Genomic DNA, 13,896 nt, shown 5'->3' with positions numbered 1-13,896 from the left:
TTCCAGGACGTCAGATATTTGTAATTACAAGGTGGCTATAGCCACAGATTAATGACACTGGAAATGTTAGAAAGAAAAGCTTCATTAACATTGTATAACATGCCTGTATCAAAAATCATGGATGATCAAAGTTTTAAGACTCTGAAAAAAGTCACAACCTATCTTTGTCCTGACAAAGAGGAAAGATTACCTGATATAAAAGAGGGATAGTGAAGATTTCAGCAGGAGATTTTCTTAATGATTATAGAAAATGGTACTGAAAAATTAACTATGGAATCACGGTGGCAAAGACTACATAATCTGCAAACACACAGAATTAATACTTGAGCTGCACAAGGTTTCACAGACAAAAAACATTGTGAGTAGGCTTATAATACTGGCAGCAAAACACTTGAAGCAGAATGTTATCAGCTCCTCATATGATCAGATGCACACTGCTACCAGCATCTTTTCATGCATGAGTACTTTAAAAAATGTCATGATCTGCAGTACTACTGTTATCAATAAAGCAAACTTACTGCTCTGGCAACTTCCCCAAAGTCTATCTTTAGTCTTCCCATTGCTCTGATTATTGCAATGATAGATTGGATAGTATTGCTGTAGACAACCACTTTATATTGCTTGCATTCTTCCTCTGAATAGCCATCCTCATGAATGATTCTGGAAAAGACAGAAAGAAAAACTCTAGTCAATTAGTGTCAGACTAGGAACGGAGAGGTTCAGACTCTGACCAAACTCAAACACAATACAGTACTCACTAGATTTGGGCCGGTGACACTCACTCTGCCTACACAAAGTGGTAACAAGGACAGAAAGGCAGGAGAGAAGAGAATCTTACACACCACCCTAACCTTCTTTGATAAAAATGTAATTCAACCCCACTCCCTTTTGTTCTTTACATCCATATTTTAAAAACTGGGTTGGATCCTAACTACCATTTGTAGAATTGAGTTTTCCTGTCTTCCCTTCCTGCTGCGACTCTTGTATCCCGCTGCCTTGTCCCAAGAACTGCACTTGAGGACTGAGAGACTCTCCAGAACTGTGTGAGATTGAGCACAAGTGCTGCAGTGGGAGTGGGAAAATTGGTGAAAAAAATCCAGGATCCCTGCCTTGTCCGCTCATTCAAGACTTGCCTTTGGAACAAGTGCCACAAAGGATCCTGCGAGGGTTCAACTGATGTCCCACCTACAAGCATATGTACACATACAACCTAACAGAATGCTATTTTCCATTCCTGCTAAAGCCCAGTCATGCTGCCTGCACACATAGGACAATGTCCTGTAGGGATCTTCCAGGTGGAAGCATAGTGCCTGCAGCGCAGATGCAATGTGCCTGCGGTGCATAGCAGGCTAAAATACAAGCCAGTTTACTTACTTCATTTGCTTCACTATGGTACTTTTACCAGATTCTCCAGCACCTAGAAAAAACAACAAATGTTAATTTGATGTGAACAAACAGAATTGCAGCGACCAAGCTGAAAAGTGAGAACATTTTTCCATACAAGCCAGTTGTTTCAGAAGCATCCAAGCACCAGTACACCACACACAATTTCAATTTTTGTTTTGGCTGTAAGCAATCTGTTGAGAGTTTAAGCCTGATCATAATTCCACTAGTCATCTGCATTCTTTATACATACAACTAGGTTACACACACACACACACACACACACACACACACACACACAGGCCTATCCATCACACATCTATGAGAGTTCCTCATAATCTCTGTAGCAAAACATTATGGGCAGCATCCAGAATAGTCAGTCATGACTTGGCACCACTGAAATCAGTGAAACAAATTACTCATGACTAGTACCACCCATTTTGATAAGACAGTCTGGATGCTGTCCTACTGATTTCTTAAAGATGGGGTGTCAGGCATAAAAACACAAAATATCAGAGTATAAAAATACTATTGAATTTGGCCCTCTGTAGAGACCTAAGAAACAGAGTGAGTTGATGCTTCTCTTGCATCCAATGAAACAGGAACACCTATTCTTAAAATAAGAAAACCATCCTTAAAATGAGCAGCTAAGGAGACTACACACTGCTCTGCCTCATGTTTCAATTACGACTGCCAGGTATTTCCAGCTTCTCATTGGAGAATTAAAACTAAAATCTATTCATTCAATTCAGAAAAGCACTAGGACAACCAGTCAGCTTTTATTCTGACATGTGCAGCTCTAGAGATAATAGTAAAACATTTCAAATTCTATCACTTGAAAAGCCAAAGTACAGAACTTGAACCCTTTACTCAAAATTGCATCCTGGGTTTTGCTCAAAAATGTTTATTTTTTGCACAAATCCAGACTTTGTTAGATACTGCGGGGAGAGGAAGGGTTGGGTTTATGACATACAGAGAAGCAGTTCAGTATAGAATGGATTGTATATATCTTGTGCATCTCTGATTTCTGCATCCGGGCACATGAGATGGGGTGGGTGGCTGCTATGGAGAGGGCCATTTCAGTGGTGTCACCCTGTCTATGGAATAGCCTTCCCATTGAGGCTCTGCTGGTGTCATCACTTTGTTGTTTTAGATGCCAGGTGAAGACCTTTCTTTTAACTCAACCTTTTAAAAATTGATTTTAAATTTTTTTAAATGTTTATACTGTATTTTGTATTTTCTGTTTCATACTGTAATTTGTTTGTTTAGTGTTATTTGTTTTAATTAGGTGTTTTTAGTGTCATGTTGCTGTGAGCTGCCCAGAGAACAATTTGTTATGGAGCAGCTGACAAAGTTTATCATCATCTGTGGGAGGAGAGCTTGTCTTGTGGTAGCAAGCATGAATTGTCCCCTTTGCTAAGCAGAGTCCATCCTGGTTTGCATTTGAATGGGAGACTACATGTGAGCACTGTAAGATAGTCCCCTTAGGGGATGGGGCCGCTCTGGGAAGAGCTTCCGCATGCTCGCCCGCAGAAGGTTCTAAGTTCCCTCCCTGGCATCTTCAAGCTAGGGCAGAGAGAGAGAGGAGAGAGCGAAGAGAGACTGACTCCTGCCTGTAATCTTGGAGAAGCCACTGCCAGTGTAGACAATACTGAGCTAGATGGACCAAGGGTCTGATTCAGTATATGGCAGCTTCCTAATTTCTTACTGCTAGAACTCCTTCACAGTCATATGACGACTCTGTGGGTAACTTCGCACTGAGCATCCAAGTCAGGAATACCATTTTCTTCTAATGTCTTTCTTCCTAAGGTAAAGTATGCTGTCAAATCAGGAATACCATTTTCTTCTGATGTCTGTTTCTTCTTAGTTGTCTTTTTCCCCCTTTCTTTTTTCTTTTTTTTTTTAAACAAAAGCATCTTTCATGTGGAGGAAAATATGCATATATGTACAATGTCCCAGGATACCATTTATTATAATGGCATTGGTAGTGTTTGATGAAATCTGCTTGCAGGTAAAGCTTCCACCCTCACTATTATGTAATTCTAAGCCATCTGCAGAATGAAGGGGAGGCAGTTTCCTTTCCTTTAATAACCTTAAACAGGGGAGCATCATGGTAGACCCAACTTACTGGTTCCCTCATCATCTTTCACTGACTATCTTCTACATCGGGTGAAGCAAGGCTCTTGAATGTTCATGTCTCCCCTTCCTTCCTAATAAGTTGGAGGGCATGGGGGGTTAGTTTCCCCACACTATACAGAAGAGAATGACACCCATGTATTCAAGTAGCAGTTTAACAAGTCTCAAATGCATGGAGTTTATAATATATAATCAAATAATGATACTTGTTTACCTACTTGAGAATCCCTTGGAAATAATCACCCTAGCAATTACTTTTCCCATAAGACAAGAAGATTGAACACTGAACATTGTATTTGTTTATTTCGGCCCAAGGCCAGCATATAAGACAAGAAGATTGTCCCTAAAGTGTGTATTGCACAACCACACAAGAGTCAGTCTTGAGATGAGAAAGGAACGTTCACATCTATTTCATCATTAGCAGCGTTTGCTTCTTAAAGCCAAGAACTAGTTCTCAATTGCTATGCCTCTGAACCACTCCTACACATGTGGGAACAATACACAGTACTATTTAAAATATTAACAGCCTTTCACGTGGCAGAACAGAGACTGAGATGCTTCCGATTCAGTCACAAGCTGAACAGGATTTCATTTCCAAAGAACTGTCAGAAGGAGACAAGAAGGAATGATATTGTGTACAACTGTCTAAATGTTTTGGGTCACCACTACCAATTAAATGCAGAAGTGTTGGACAGCAAAAAGCAAACAGAAATACTAAGTTCTAACAACTTCAAATAGCACCCCTTTTATTGGACTGAAAGCCTGTGCAAATATTCAGCTTTGAATCCTCCACTGTTGTGTTTTCCCCAGCACTGGTGGGGCCCCTTAGAGAAACAGAGCCCTGCTGTACCCCAGTGATGTCTGGGAAGTGCCCAGGGAACACTGGCAATTGGAATCCTTTCCAGTACTTTCCCTAAGGGGGAAATTCTGGAAAGGATTCCACTTTCCAGCACTCCCATGTGCCTTTCCAGATGTCACTGTGGCCAGGCAAGGTTCTGTTTCTCTTTAAGGGGCCCCACCAGTGTTGAGAAAAGCACAGCAGTGCACTAAGGTGAGCAATAGGAATGGTCACTTCTGGGTGGTGCCCGGTGGGCTGTGTGGATTATTCAGAAGAATATTTAGAGCTGAATATTTGGACAGATCTATTGGTTTGTATCCCAAATGTTGTAGCCCTAGCGGAAGAAATTCCAATCATGCAAGAAGTAGGGGCAGACTTTGTCGATCTCACATTCCTTCTACAGCTCTGTGCTCCCTGGACATGAGATTCCTCCAATGGAGGATAATACTGTATGCGATTTGGGAGGGCTAAAGCAGGAAGGGAGAGATTAGAAAGGGATGGAAACACCCCTCACCTTTGCATAAGTGAACTTTCCCCCACCTTGCCACTGCCATTGGAACTAGCAACAACTCTCCCCTTTCTGCCCCCCTCGCCTCCCCCAGGCCCAGCCTTTAAGGTGACATTCCTCTGGGCCCCACTCCTCATCTGCTATGAGTGCTTCGGATACAACCTATAAAGTCAAATCAAAAACTGAATAATCTTTATTACTGTCTTAGACCAGCATAGGTAACAGGAGGTCCAAGGCCATTCCATCTGCCTTGCCAGGACTCACCAACTGGCCCCTCTGCCTCTTGTGGCACTTCCAGCCTAGATGGGGAGCAGCCTGTTTGTCTGCTGCCAAGCTCTAGCTGGCTGGTAGCCAGCCCCCAGATTGCTGAACAATACCTCCTGTCACATGCCCTGGGAGCTGCTTGTGGGAGGAGTGGCTGTTGGGGCTTGTCCGCTTAAAAACAAGGAGGCTCGCCAAAGGCATGCCTGTAGGTGGTCGCCAAAGCTGGCTGCCAAAGGGGGCCGGCTTTGGGGGCTGGGCCTTCAAGGGTGGGGCTGAGGGCTGGGTTGTGCCAGGCCTTTTGCAGATATGTGTTTGGGCTCTATTGAGTGGGGTGGCGCTGGGGGTGCGCCCAGCAGTTCTGGTGCAGCTATTATTGTACTGGTGGGGAATAGAAGAATTACTGGTGGGGAATAGAAGAATTGGTGCTGGCAGAGCAACTGGCCATTACAGAGGAAGGGAAATCAGTAATTTAGTAACTGTTTCAACTTCCAACTGCTTTGTCAACTCTCAGGCCTCGGGGAGCAGCTCCAACGACCCCCAGAGTCTGTCCTTGCTCCTCTGCAATGCCAGGTTGGTTCAGAATAAGACCAAAATTGTCCACGAATTGATCATGGATTAGGGAGCTGACCTGGCATGTATAACTGAGACCTGGTTGGGGGAGGCAAGTGGTCCTGTGTGGGCTCAGCTTCTCCTACCAGGTTTACTCTGTTGTGGAGCAGGCTAGGGGATGGGGGGGTGGCTGTGGTCCATATGAATACCATTTCCCTTGCCAGGGCCCCTGTGAGACAGCTGATTTATACTGAGTACATATTTATGTGGCTGGGAACTAGGGATAGATTGGGGATTCTGTTGGTATACTGTCCACCCCACTGACTCCCTAACTGAGCTGACGGAGCTGGTTGCAGAGTTGGTGTTGGAGTCACCCAGACTCTTAGTGCCTGGGAACTTCAATATCCAATTTGGGGCAGGCTTGTCTGATGCGGCTCAGGAGTTCAGAGCGGCCATGAAAACTATATCCCAATTAGTTTCAGAACCAACTCATGTTGCCAGCCACACACTCGATTAGGTCTTTTGTTTGGATCAGGGGGGGTGTTCCATAGGTGGGGGATCCTGTCATTTCCCCACTGTCATGGATGGACCACTACCTGGTTAAGGTTGGTCTCACAGCTGCAATCCACCCCTGCAGGGGTGGTGGACCTATTAGCATGGTCCGTCCAAAAAGGCTGCTGGACCCAGTAGGATTTCAAAAGGCCTTGGAGGATTTTGATGTTGGTGCAGCTGGTGATTCTGTCGGTGCCCTGGTGGGAACCTGGAACAGAGAACTTATCAGGGCAGTAGACACGATTGCTCCTAAGCGTCCCTTCCGACCTGCTTCAAAAATGGCCCCTTGGTATACCGAGGAGTTGTGGGGGCTGAAACGGTTGGGTAGGCGACTGGAGCGCAAGTGGAGGAGAACTCGTTTCGAATCTGACAGGATATAGCATGTGACCAATTTGAAGACTTATGCGGTGGTGGTACGTGCAGCAAAAGAGAGATTTTGGTCTGCAGGCATTACGAATGCAGGTTCGCGCTCAGCGGAGCTATCCTGGGTTGTGAAGAGTTTGGTTTCTGCTCCTTCTACCTCAAATCCATCCCCGGGGTCATTCTGCTGTGACACTTTTAATGGTTTTTGCAAACAAGATCTCCTGTATTCAGGCTGACTTAGACTCCACTATTTCTGCAAGGTCTATGGAGGAGGTGTCCAGCGATTCCTTTTGCAGTATTAGATTGGATCAGTTTCAATCTGTGACTCCTGAGGATGTGGACAAGCTGCTTGGGGCGGTGCGGCCTACCACCTGTTCTCTGGATCCTCGCCCGACTTGGCTGCTTCTATCTAGCAGGGAGATTGTTGGAGGTGGCCTAGTTAATATCATAAATGCATCGCTGAGGGAGGGTAGGGTCCCCCCCTGCCTGAAGGAGGCAATGGTTAGACCACTCTTATAGAAGCCTTCCCTGGACCCCTTAGTGATGGACAGCTACAGGCCAATCTCCAATCTCCAATCTCCCTTGGTTGGGCAAGGTGATTGAGAGGGTGGTGGCCAACCAGCTCCAGGCAGTCTTGGAGGAAACTGATTATCTAGACCCATTTCAAACTGGCTTTATTGCTGGCTATGGGGTTGAGACAGCCTTGGTCGGCCTGATGGATGACCTTTACTGGGGAACTGACAGAGGGAGTGTGACTCTGCTGGTTCTTCTGGATCTCTCGGAGGCATTCACTACCATCGACCATGGTATCCTTCTGGATTGCCTGGGGAAGTTGGGGATAGGGGGCACTGCTTTGCAGTGGTTCCACTCCTACCTCTCAGGTAGATTCCAGATGGTGGAGCTTGGTGACAGTTGCTCCTCAGAACAGGAGCTGTTATATGGAGTCCCCCAGGGCTTCATTCTGTCACCAATGCTTTTTAATATCTAAATGAAACCACTGGATGAGGTCATCAGGAGTTTTGGTGCTGGATGTTATCACTATGCTGATAACACCCAAATCTACACTTTTTCATCTTCAAGAAAAGGCACTCATTCTCGAAATTATTATGGCAGTTATGGGCTGGATGAGGGATAACAAATTGAAGCTGAATCCAAGCAAGACTGAAGTGCTCATTGTGGGGGCTCAGAGTCTGAGGGGTGAGTTAGATCTTCCTGTGCTGGATGGGGTTGCACTCCCCGAGAAGGAGCAGGTGCGCACCTTGGGAGTACTCCTGGACCCAGGCTTCTCCCTTTCGGCTGATTCAACAGCTTCACCCATTCCTTCAAGAGGATGACCTCAAAACAGTGGTGCATCAGCTGGTAACCTCCCGGCTTGACTATTGCAATACGCTCTACATGGGGCTGCCTTTGTACGTAGTCTGGAAACTTCAGTTAGTTCAGAATGCTGCAGCCAGATTGGTCTCTGGGGCAACCCGGAGAGACCATATTATGCCTGTCTTGAAACAGTTACACTGGCTGCCAATATGTTTCCGGGCAAAATACAAAGTGCTGGTTATTACCTTTAAAGCCCTGAAGAGCTTAGGTCCGAGACCCCAGCCATCACCATTTCTCTGCAAAGCAGGAGGGGGCCACTTAACATTTCTGCCTCCCCCTGCAACCTTTCTGACCCATGATTCTGTCACACACATGGATCTTGAACCCAGCAGGGGAGAGAGGCCCATTGCAGGGGGAAAGTTAAGAACTTCCTCCCTCACCAGCTGCTTCTCCACTGCAATCACTCCCTGCTGATACCAGTTTGCAGAACAGATGCAGTAGTGGGGGTTTTATTACACAAGGACGCCCCATGATACGTAGCTCCAGCATTGGCCCTTCAATTTCACCTCAAAAACAGGAGGCATAAAGTTACTAGAAGTCAATTCATTCTAAACAGGAAGAAGATGTAACAGAAAGAGTAATTAGATAAGGCTCATATTGCCACTTAACACTGAGATATGCTGGCTTTAGCTAGTTAGCTTCCTATTCTTTTAAGAAAATGTAGTATTACCTTTCAAATACCTAGACCATGGCACAAATCTTAGAATTAGCAAATACACCACAATACACTGCATGTACCCATAATAACCCTATAATATTCTATTTTGCCTATTTATGTACACTGCAGGGAGCTGTGAGTAGAATGGGGCTAGAGACAGTGCAAATGACTCCCCACAGCACACACATACATAAAAAGTGGGGGCAGGAAGCATGTACCCTCCTTGCTATAGGGTAAAGATAGTTTATCTGCTAGCCATCTAATGAGAGATGTAGGGTTAAAAAAAATCAGTGGAAATTTTTCTTTTTCTTGAATTTCATTGGCTGATAGATTTGCATTGCATATGTGCAGCAGTATGAGTTCCAGACTACAGCTGTGCTGTCACTTGAGCAGGAGAAGGGGGTATTTTCACCATCTCCCTTCCCTCTGAAGTCTTGTGCATCAGCAAAACATGTCCCTAAGGGTTGCGGGTTTCAGGGTAAGTCTGGGGAAAATCCCCTTCCCCCACTCAAGCAATAGCACAGCCATAGTTTGGAACACACACTGCTGCACATGTGCAATGCTAATCTGGATGTCAGTCATTGTTTCATGAAATTCATTAGTAAAGAATGAATGCCAGTGCAATATCAGGGAAGCAGCAATTTCAAAGTTCTAACTAATGTTTTTCAGCCGATTATCCCTAGGAAATGTGTGTGAGAGTATATGTGTTTTATTTATTAATATTTTTTAAAAAAATCCACACAAGGCTTTGAATAGGTTTCAGAACAACATTTAAACCACAGTAAGTGTTTTGATTTGTCACACACTATCATATATTTCAGTTCAACTACTTGGCTACTTGAAAAACCTTTGGGATACATGATGGAAAATTAATATGATCGGGGCTTATTTTACTAAACAGATGAAATAACATGCCAAATCAGATCAGAATCTATTTATGGCACCAAGAAAATTTGCATAGTGAAATTTTCGGGGGGGATTATGCAAATTAGCAGGGGGATGCATGGGCAAGTTTTCTGGAAATTCTTCAAAACTGCCCAGAAAACCCACAACTCTGCTCTTAAAATACAGAGCAGCCTTCAATTTCACAGCAATTCTCAGATCAAAACTCACTTATTCCCAGTGAAGTCACTGGGACTAAACATATTTAGAGTATAGCAGCCAAACTAGTTTGCGAGATCCAGGCTCTTTCCAAGTTATACCAAAGCAGGCAAATAATATAGATCAGATGTTAAGCTGAGAAAGCAGATCAATACAACTGCTTTTGCCCATTTAGTCACTTGCTGCAATAGGAAAATCACGCAAAGCTATGTGCCAGCTACACTGAGTGGTCCTTCACAAAAGTGTTTTTCCCTGGGGGCACCACAATACTGGAACAATAGAGTTGCTGTCTGTAGCAGACATAAAAGAGAAGAGGGAGGAAGGGCAACAGCAGCACTCCTTCTGTCTTATAGATTTTCTGTGCCCTCACAACCAGAAAACTGACCTCATCAACTGGACTAAAAATGTGTCCATAATGCTACCAGATCAACTACCCAAAGCAGCAAATCAAGGGAACTTTAAACATGAAAAACATGTGTTACTTGGGTTTTCCCTGACATCCAACAAGTCTCTTCTTCACACTCAGTGGATTTAGAGTGAATTTTATACCTGTTTAACAGCTTTTATTTTTGTACTTGCCAAAACAGACTCAAGTATTGTTTGTGGAGAAATTGGTGACCTTTGTTTGAAGAAAGGGAAATTATGGTCACTTTCAAAAGTTTTACTTAACTGCTTCCAGAACCACCACAACAAAAGAGCAAGTCTCACTAAGTATGGAAAAACACATACTTTCCCATTGTTTCTTGAAATGGCCATACTCCCACCATATTTCTCTACCATTACTCTACAACCACCACCACACAACACAGCAGATGTCAAGGAATAAGAATTGCTAGGAGCAGCACAATGAAAAATCTTTCCTAAAAACAGATATTACACCTTTTTTTGAGGGACAGAGTACAATACAAAGGGATACTCAGGCAATATATACCATATTATTTACTAATATCACACTGGAATAAATCTATTAGTGTCAGTACTTTCCAGATACAGTAAACCTAAACAATTGGAAGGGTACTTCTTAAGACGGCTACTTTAATGCAGTGTGTGTGTGTAGAGATATATCTTATCATCCAGTAGGTCTGTGCAAATATTAGATATTTGCACAGAAATATTAAATATTCAAAGCTGGATCATTTGCACCTCACCCTCAGTCCCCATGGAAGCAGAACTACCCACCCCACCCCCTTACCGCTCTGCAAAGCAGTCTGAGCACAGCACCAGGGACAGACTGTTAAAGGGAGCAAAGTTGTGGGAAGTCCCAGTGATATTGTGGAAGCTGCACCAGAATGCATGAATGTGTGGAAATGTAGTCCTTCCCAGCACTTTCCCAACAGAACCTAACTGGGAAATCACTGGTAAGCAGTGTTCTAATTTTTTTTTCAATCCGTGTGCAGAATGAGTTTTGTTCTAAGCAGCAGTATCAAGGCAGTGTGCGCACGTGCATTCAGAATGCAGCCTTTCAGATTCAACCTGAGCGGGATCTAAAATTAACTGAGTGGACATCAAAAAATGTGCGAGTGCGTGCATGCCTTAGAGGGAACATTGCTGGGAAGGACTACATTTCTCACCATTACATCCATGCCTTCCACATCATCACCGGGACTTCCAACAACTTTGTTCCCTTAACAGTCTGTCCCTGGTGCTGTGTTATGGATTGTTTCGAAAGCCGGGAGAACAGTTGCTTTCATGCGGAGCCAGGGGCAAGGTGCAGATGGTTTGACTTCAGCACAAACTGAATCTTTGAATATGCCTATCATTCAGCACTTTATGAAATTAATGAAATCACCACAGTGACTTCATTGAATAGTATGCATACAATTTCTTAACATAATTCTTAGACACAAACCTTTATGCTCATCAAGAACTTAAGAGTAGTGACTAAAATAATACAAGTATTAACACACGTAACTGTTCTTTACTGTCCCAAAATATAATTTCATAGCTGTAGCAAATGCCAATATACAGTATGGATTACATTTTCTTATCCTTAATGCCTCAAGGTTCTATCTAAGTTTAACATCTTAATAAATATTGTATTGGTATTTATTATTATTTATTTACTACATTTTAATACTGCCTTGACAAAGGCACCCAAAGCAGTTTACAATATTAAAAGAAGCAAATTACAGAAGAATTTAAAAAGTTGTCTCATGCTGTTGGTCTTTTCAGGAGCTCCCTGGCCTGGATGCCTCCTTTCTTGCCTTCCTCTCAGGGCACACTGGTCTTTCAGTACTCCTGGGAAGGTGGGAGGAGGAGCTGCCCCAACAGTCTTTACAGGTAACACCCATCATCTAATTTGCAAAGCCTCAGAAGGCCTTTGGGAAAATCTTGCAGAAGAAATACAAGCATCTAAATGGAGGTTCTTTTGTGTATCTGACCTGAAATAAATATGGCCTAGTGAATGATCAGCTAATGCTGGCTTGTAAACAGCCTGGTCACCTGTGCTGAGTAAGCGTCTCCTTCAGGCAACCAAACAGAAGTTTCACAAAAGCTGTCCCTCTCCATTTTGGCCACCAAGTACGCGTCAAACTTTTAGCTGGCTAGTAATATTTGTAGATTTATTTGAATAGGTGGAATAAAGTCAAACACTGACAAATGCAGATATTCACACACTTTTCCACTGCAGAACACCACATAAGTAATGCCAGTGGTAGCCATAGCTCTCTCACACTCCACTTAAAAATCAAGGACAATGAGTCACACTGGATGTTGAAACACAATACACAATGAACTATAGCATAAGGAAAGGAGGTGGCTGGTGGCTACAAATTGTAAAACAAGGTCGAGTACTTTCTGCATCAGACTAATGCAGCCATTATTTCTGCTTGCTAGTGCACTTTCACCATAGCCTGCTATGTTGGATCTGGCCAATACAAGCAGTGCAGCAAAGATCCATTTGCTGTTATTATGACCAAACTAATAGGCTTATTTATGCAATGTAAATAAAATAAACCCTGGTATCAAGATTCTACGCTTCACTGCTGTTCCTCTCCTCCCTAAGATATGAGGTGCTCACACTGACATACCTTGACTCCATAAGCCACCAACATAAAAAGGTGGAGAGTCTGGGCAGCCCCACCAGGCAGATAATATCAGGAATAATGGGGAGCTTCAGAAGTTAAGCACGCAAGAAGTTCATAAACATGAGTCAACTGGTGCTCAGTTTGTTCATACTGCAAGTACACACTGACAGTGAATTACATTTAGTTTGTTAGGAAATGTTAAAAGTTATCTTTCCCATCTAAGAGCTGGTCCAAAGGTTATAATCTGAAGTGCTCAGCTGAGCCATAAGAAAGGATTACCAGCTATTTGGAGGTGATGGTTATGCCAGATGAAGAGTTTGATGTGTAAAAAGGGGTTAAAGCGACATTTGTGCCCAAAGGCTCTCCAAATCAGTCAGGCTGCCTAGATTGTAAGTAGGATCCTGATGGTTTTAGTCTGCCTATGCGATTCAAACCCTTGCTAGCAACTGCGAATTGAGCAAAGAGGAAGCTTTTAAAGTGGTGTCTCCTCTGTACATGGATACGCATGCAAGAGTATGTGTGTTTAGACTGTGAGCCATTTGGGACATGGAACCATTTTCTTATATCTTTTATTATGTAAACTGCTGTCTTGATGAGCCCAGGTTGGAGCTGAAGGGATGTTTAAAGGTTGCCAATTGAGAATATGGGAGAGAATGAAGGCCCTGTGACAGTATAGCTTTATTTATTGTGGCTTTAATTTATTGTAACTGGGAATGATGGGAGTTGTAGTTCAGCAGCAGCTAGAGTATCACAGGTTGGGAACCTCTAGTATATAAGACTGGGTTAATGTCACCCTCCTGGAGTGACAGCTGTAATCTGCTAAGGGAGAAACGTGGTTTCATTAATGCCCAAGTAAAGTTACATGACTTAAACTAGGATATAAACTATGGGGATAGGGATACAGCTCAGCGACAGAACATCTGGTTTGCATGCAGAAGGTCCCAAGTTCAATTCCTGGCACCTCTAGGTAGGACTGGGAAAGATTCCTGCCTGTAACTACACTGATGCCAGTCAGTGTAGACAATATTGAACTAGATGGATCAATGATCTGGCAGTATAAGGCAGCTTCCTATGGAAACATGATATACAAGAGGATATGAATTGGCAGGCCACATTGGATATAGGATACTTGTGGTATGACATT

The 13,896-nt window shown here is 43.4% G+C and overlaps 1 protein-coding gene across 1 annotated transcript in view; it reads right to left on the bottom strand.

Annotated features, from left to right (window-relative positions):
- Nucleotides 1-13,896, bottom strand: part of GNAI3 (G protein subunit alpha i3) — a 38,598-nt gene that overhangs the window by 17,023 nt on the left and 7,679 nt on the right. The window contains exons 2-3 of the mRNA XM_053244941.1: nucleotides 1,375-1,417; nucleotides 519-660 (exon numbers count right to left, since the gene is read on the bottom strand). Of these exons, the coding sequence (XP_053100916.1) occupies nucleotides 519-660; nucleotides 1,375-1,417 (185 nt within the window). The remainder of the gene's footprint in view (nucleotides 1-518; nucleotides 661-1,374; nucleotides 1,418-13,896) is intronic.

The sequence above is a fragment of the Hemicordylus capensis genome, chromosome 4 (assembly GCF_027244095.1).
Source record: "Hemicordylus capensis ecotype Gifberg chromosome 4, rHemCap1.1.pri, whole genome shotgun sequence".
NCBI lineage: Eukaryota > Metazoa > Chordata > Lepidosauria > Squamata > Cordylidae > Hemicordylus > Hemicordylus capensis.
This window is presented reverse-complemented; position numbering and strand designations above follow the sequence as displayed.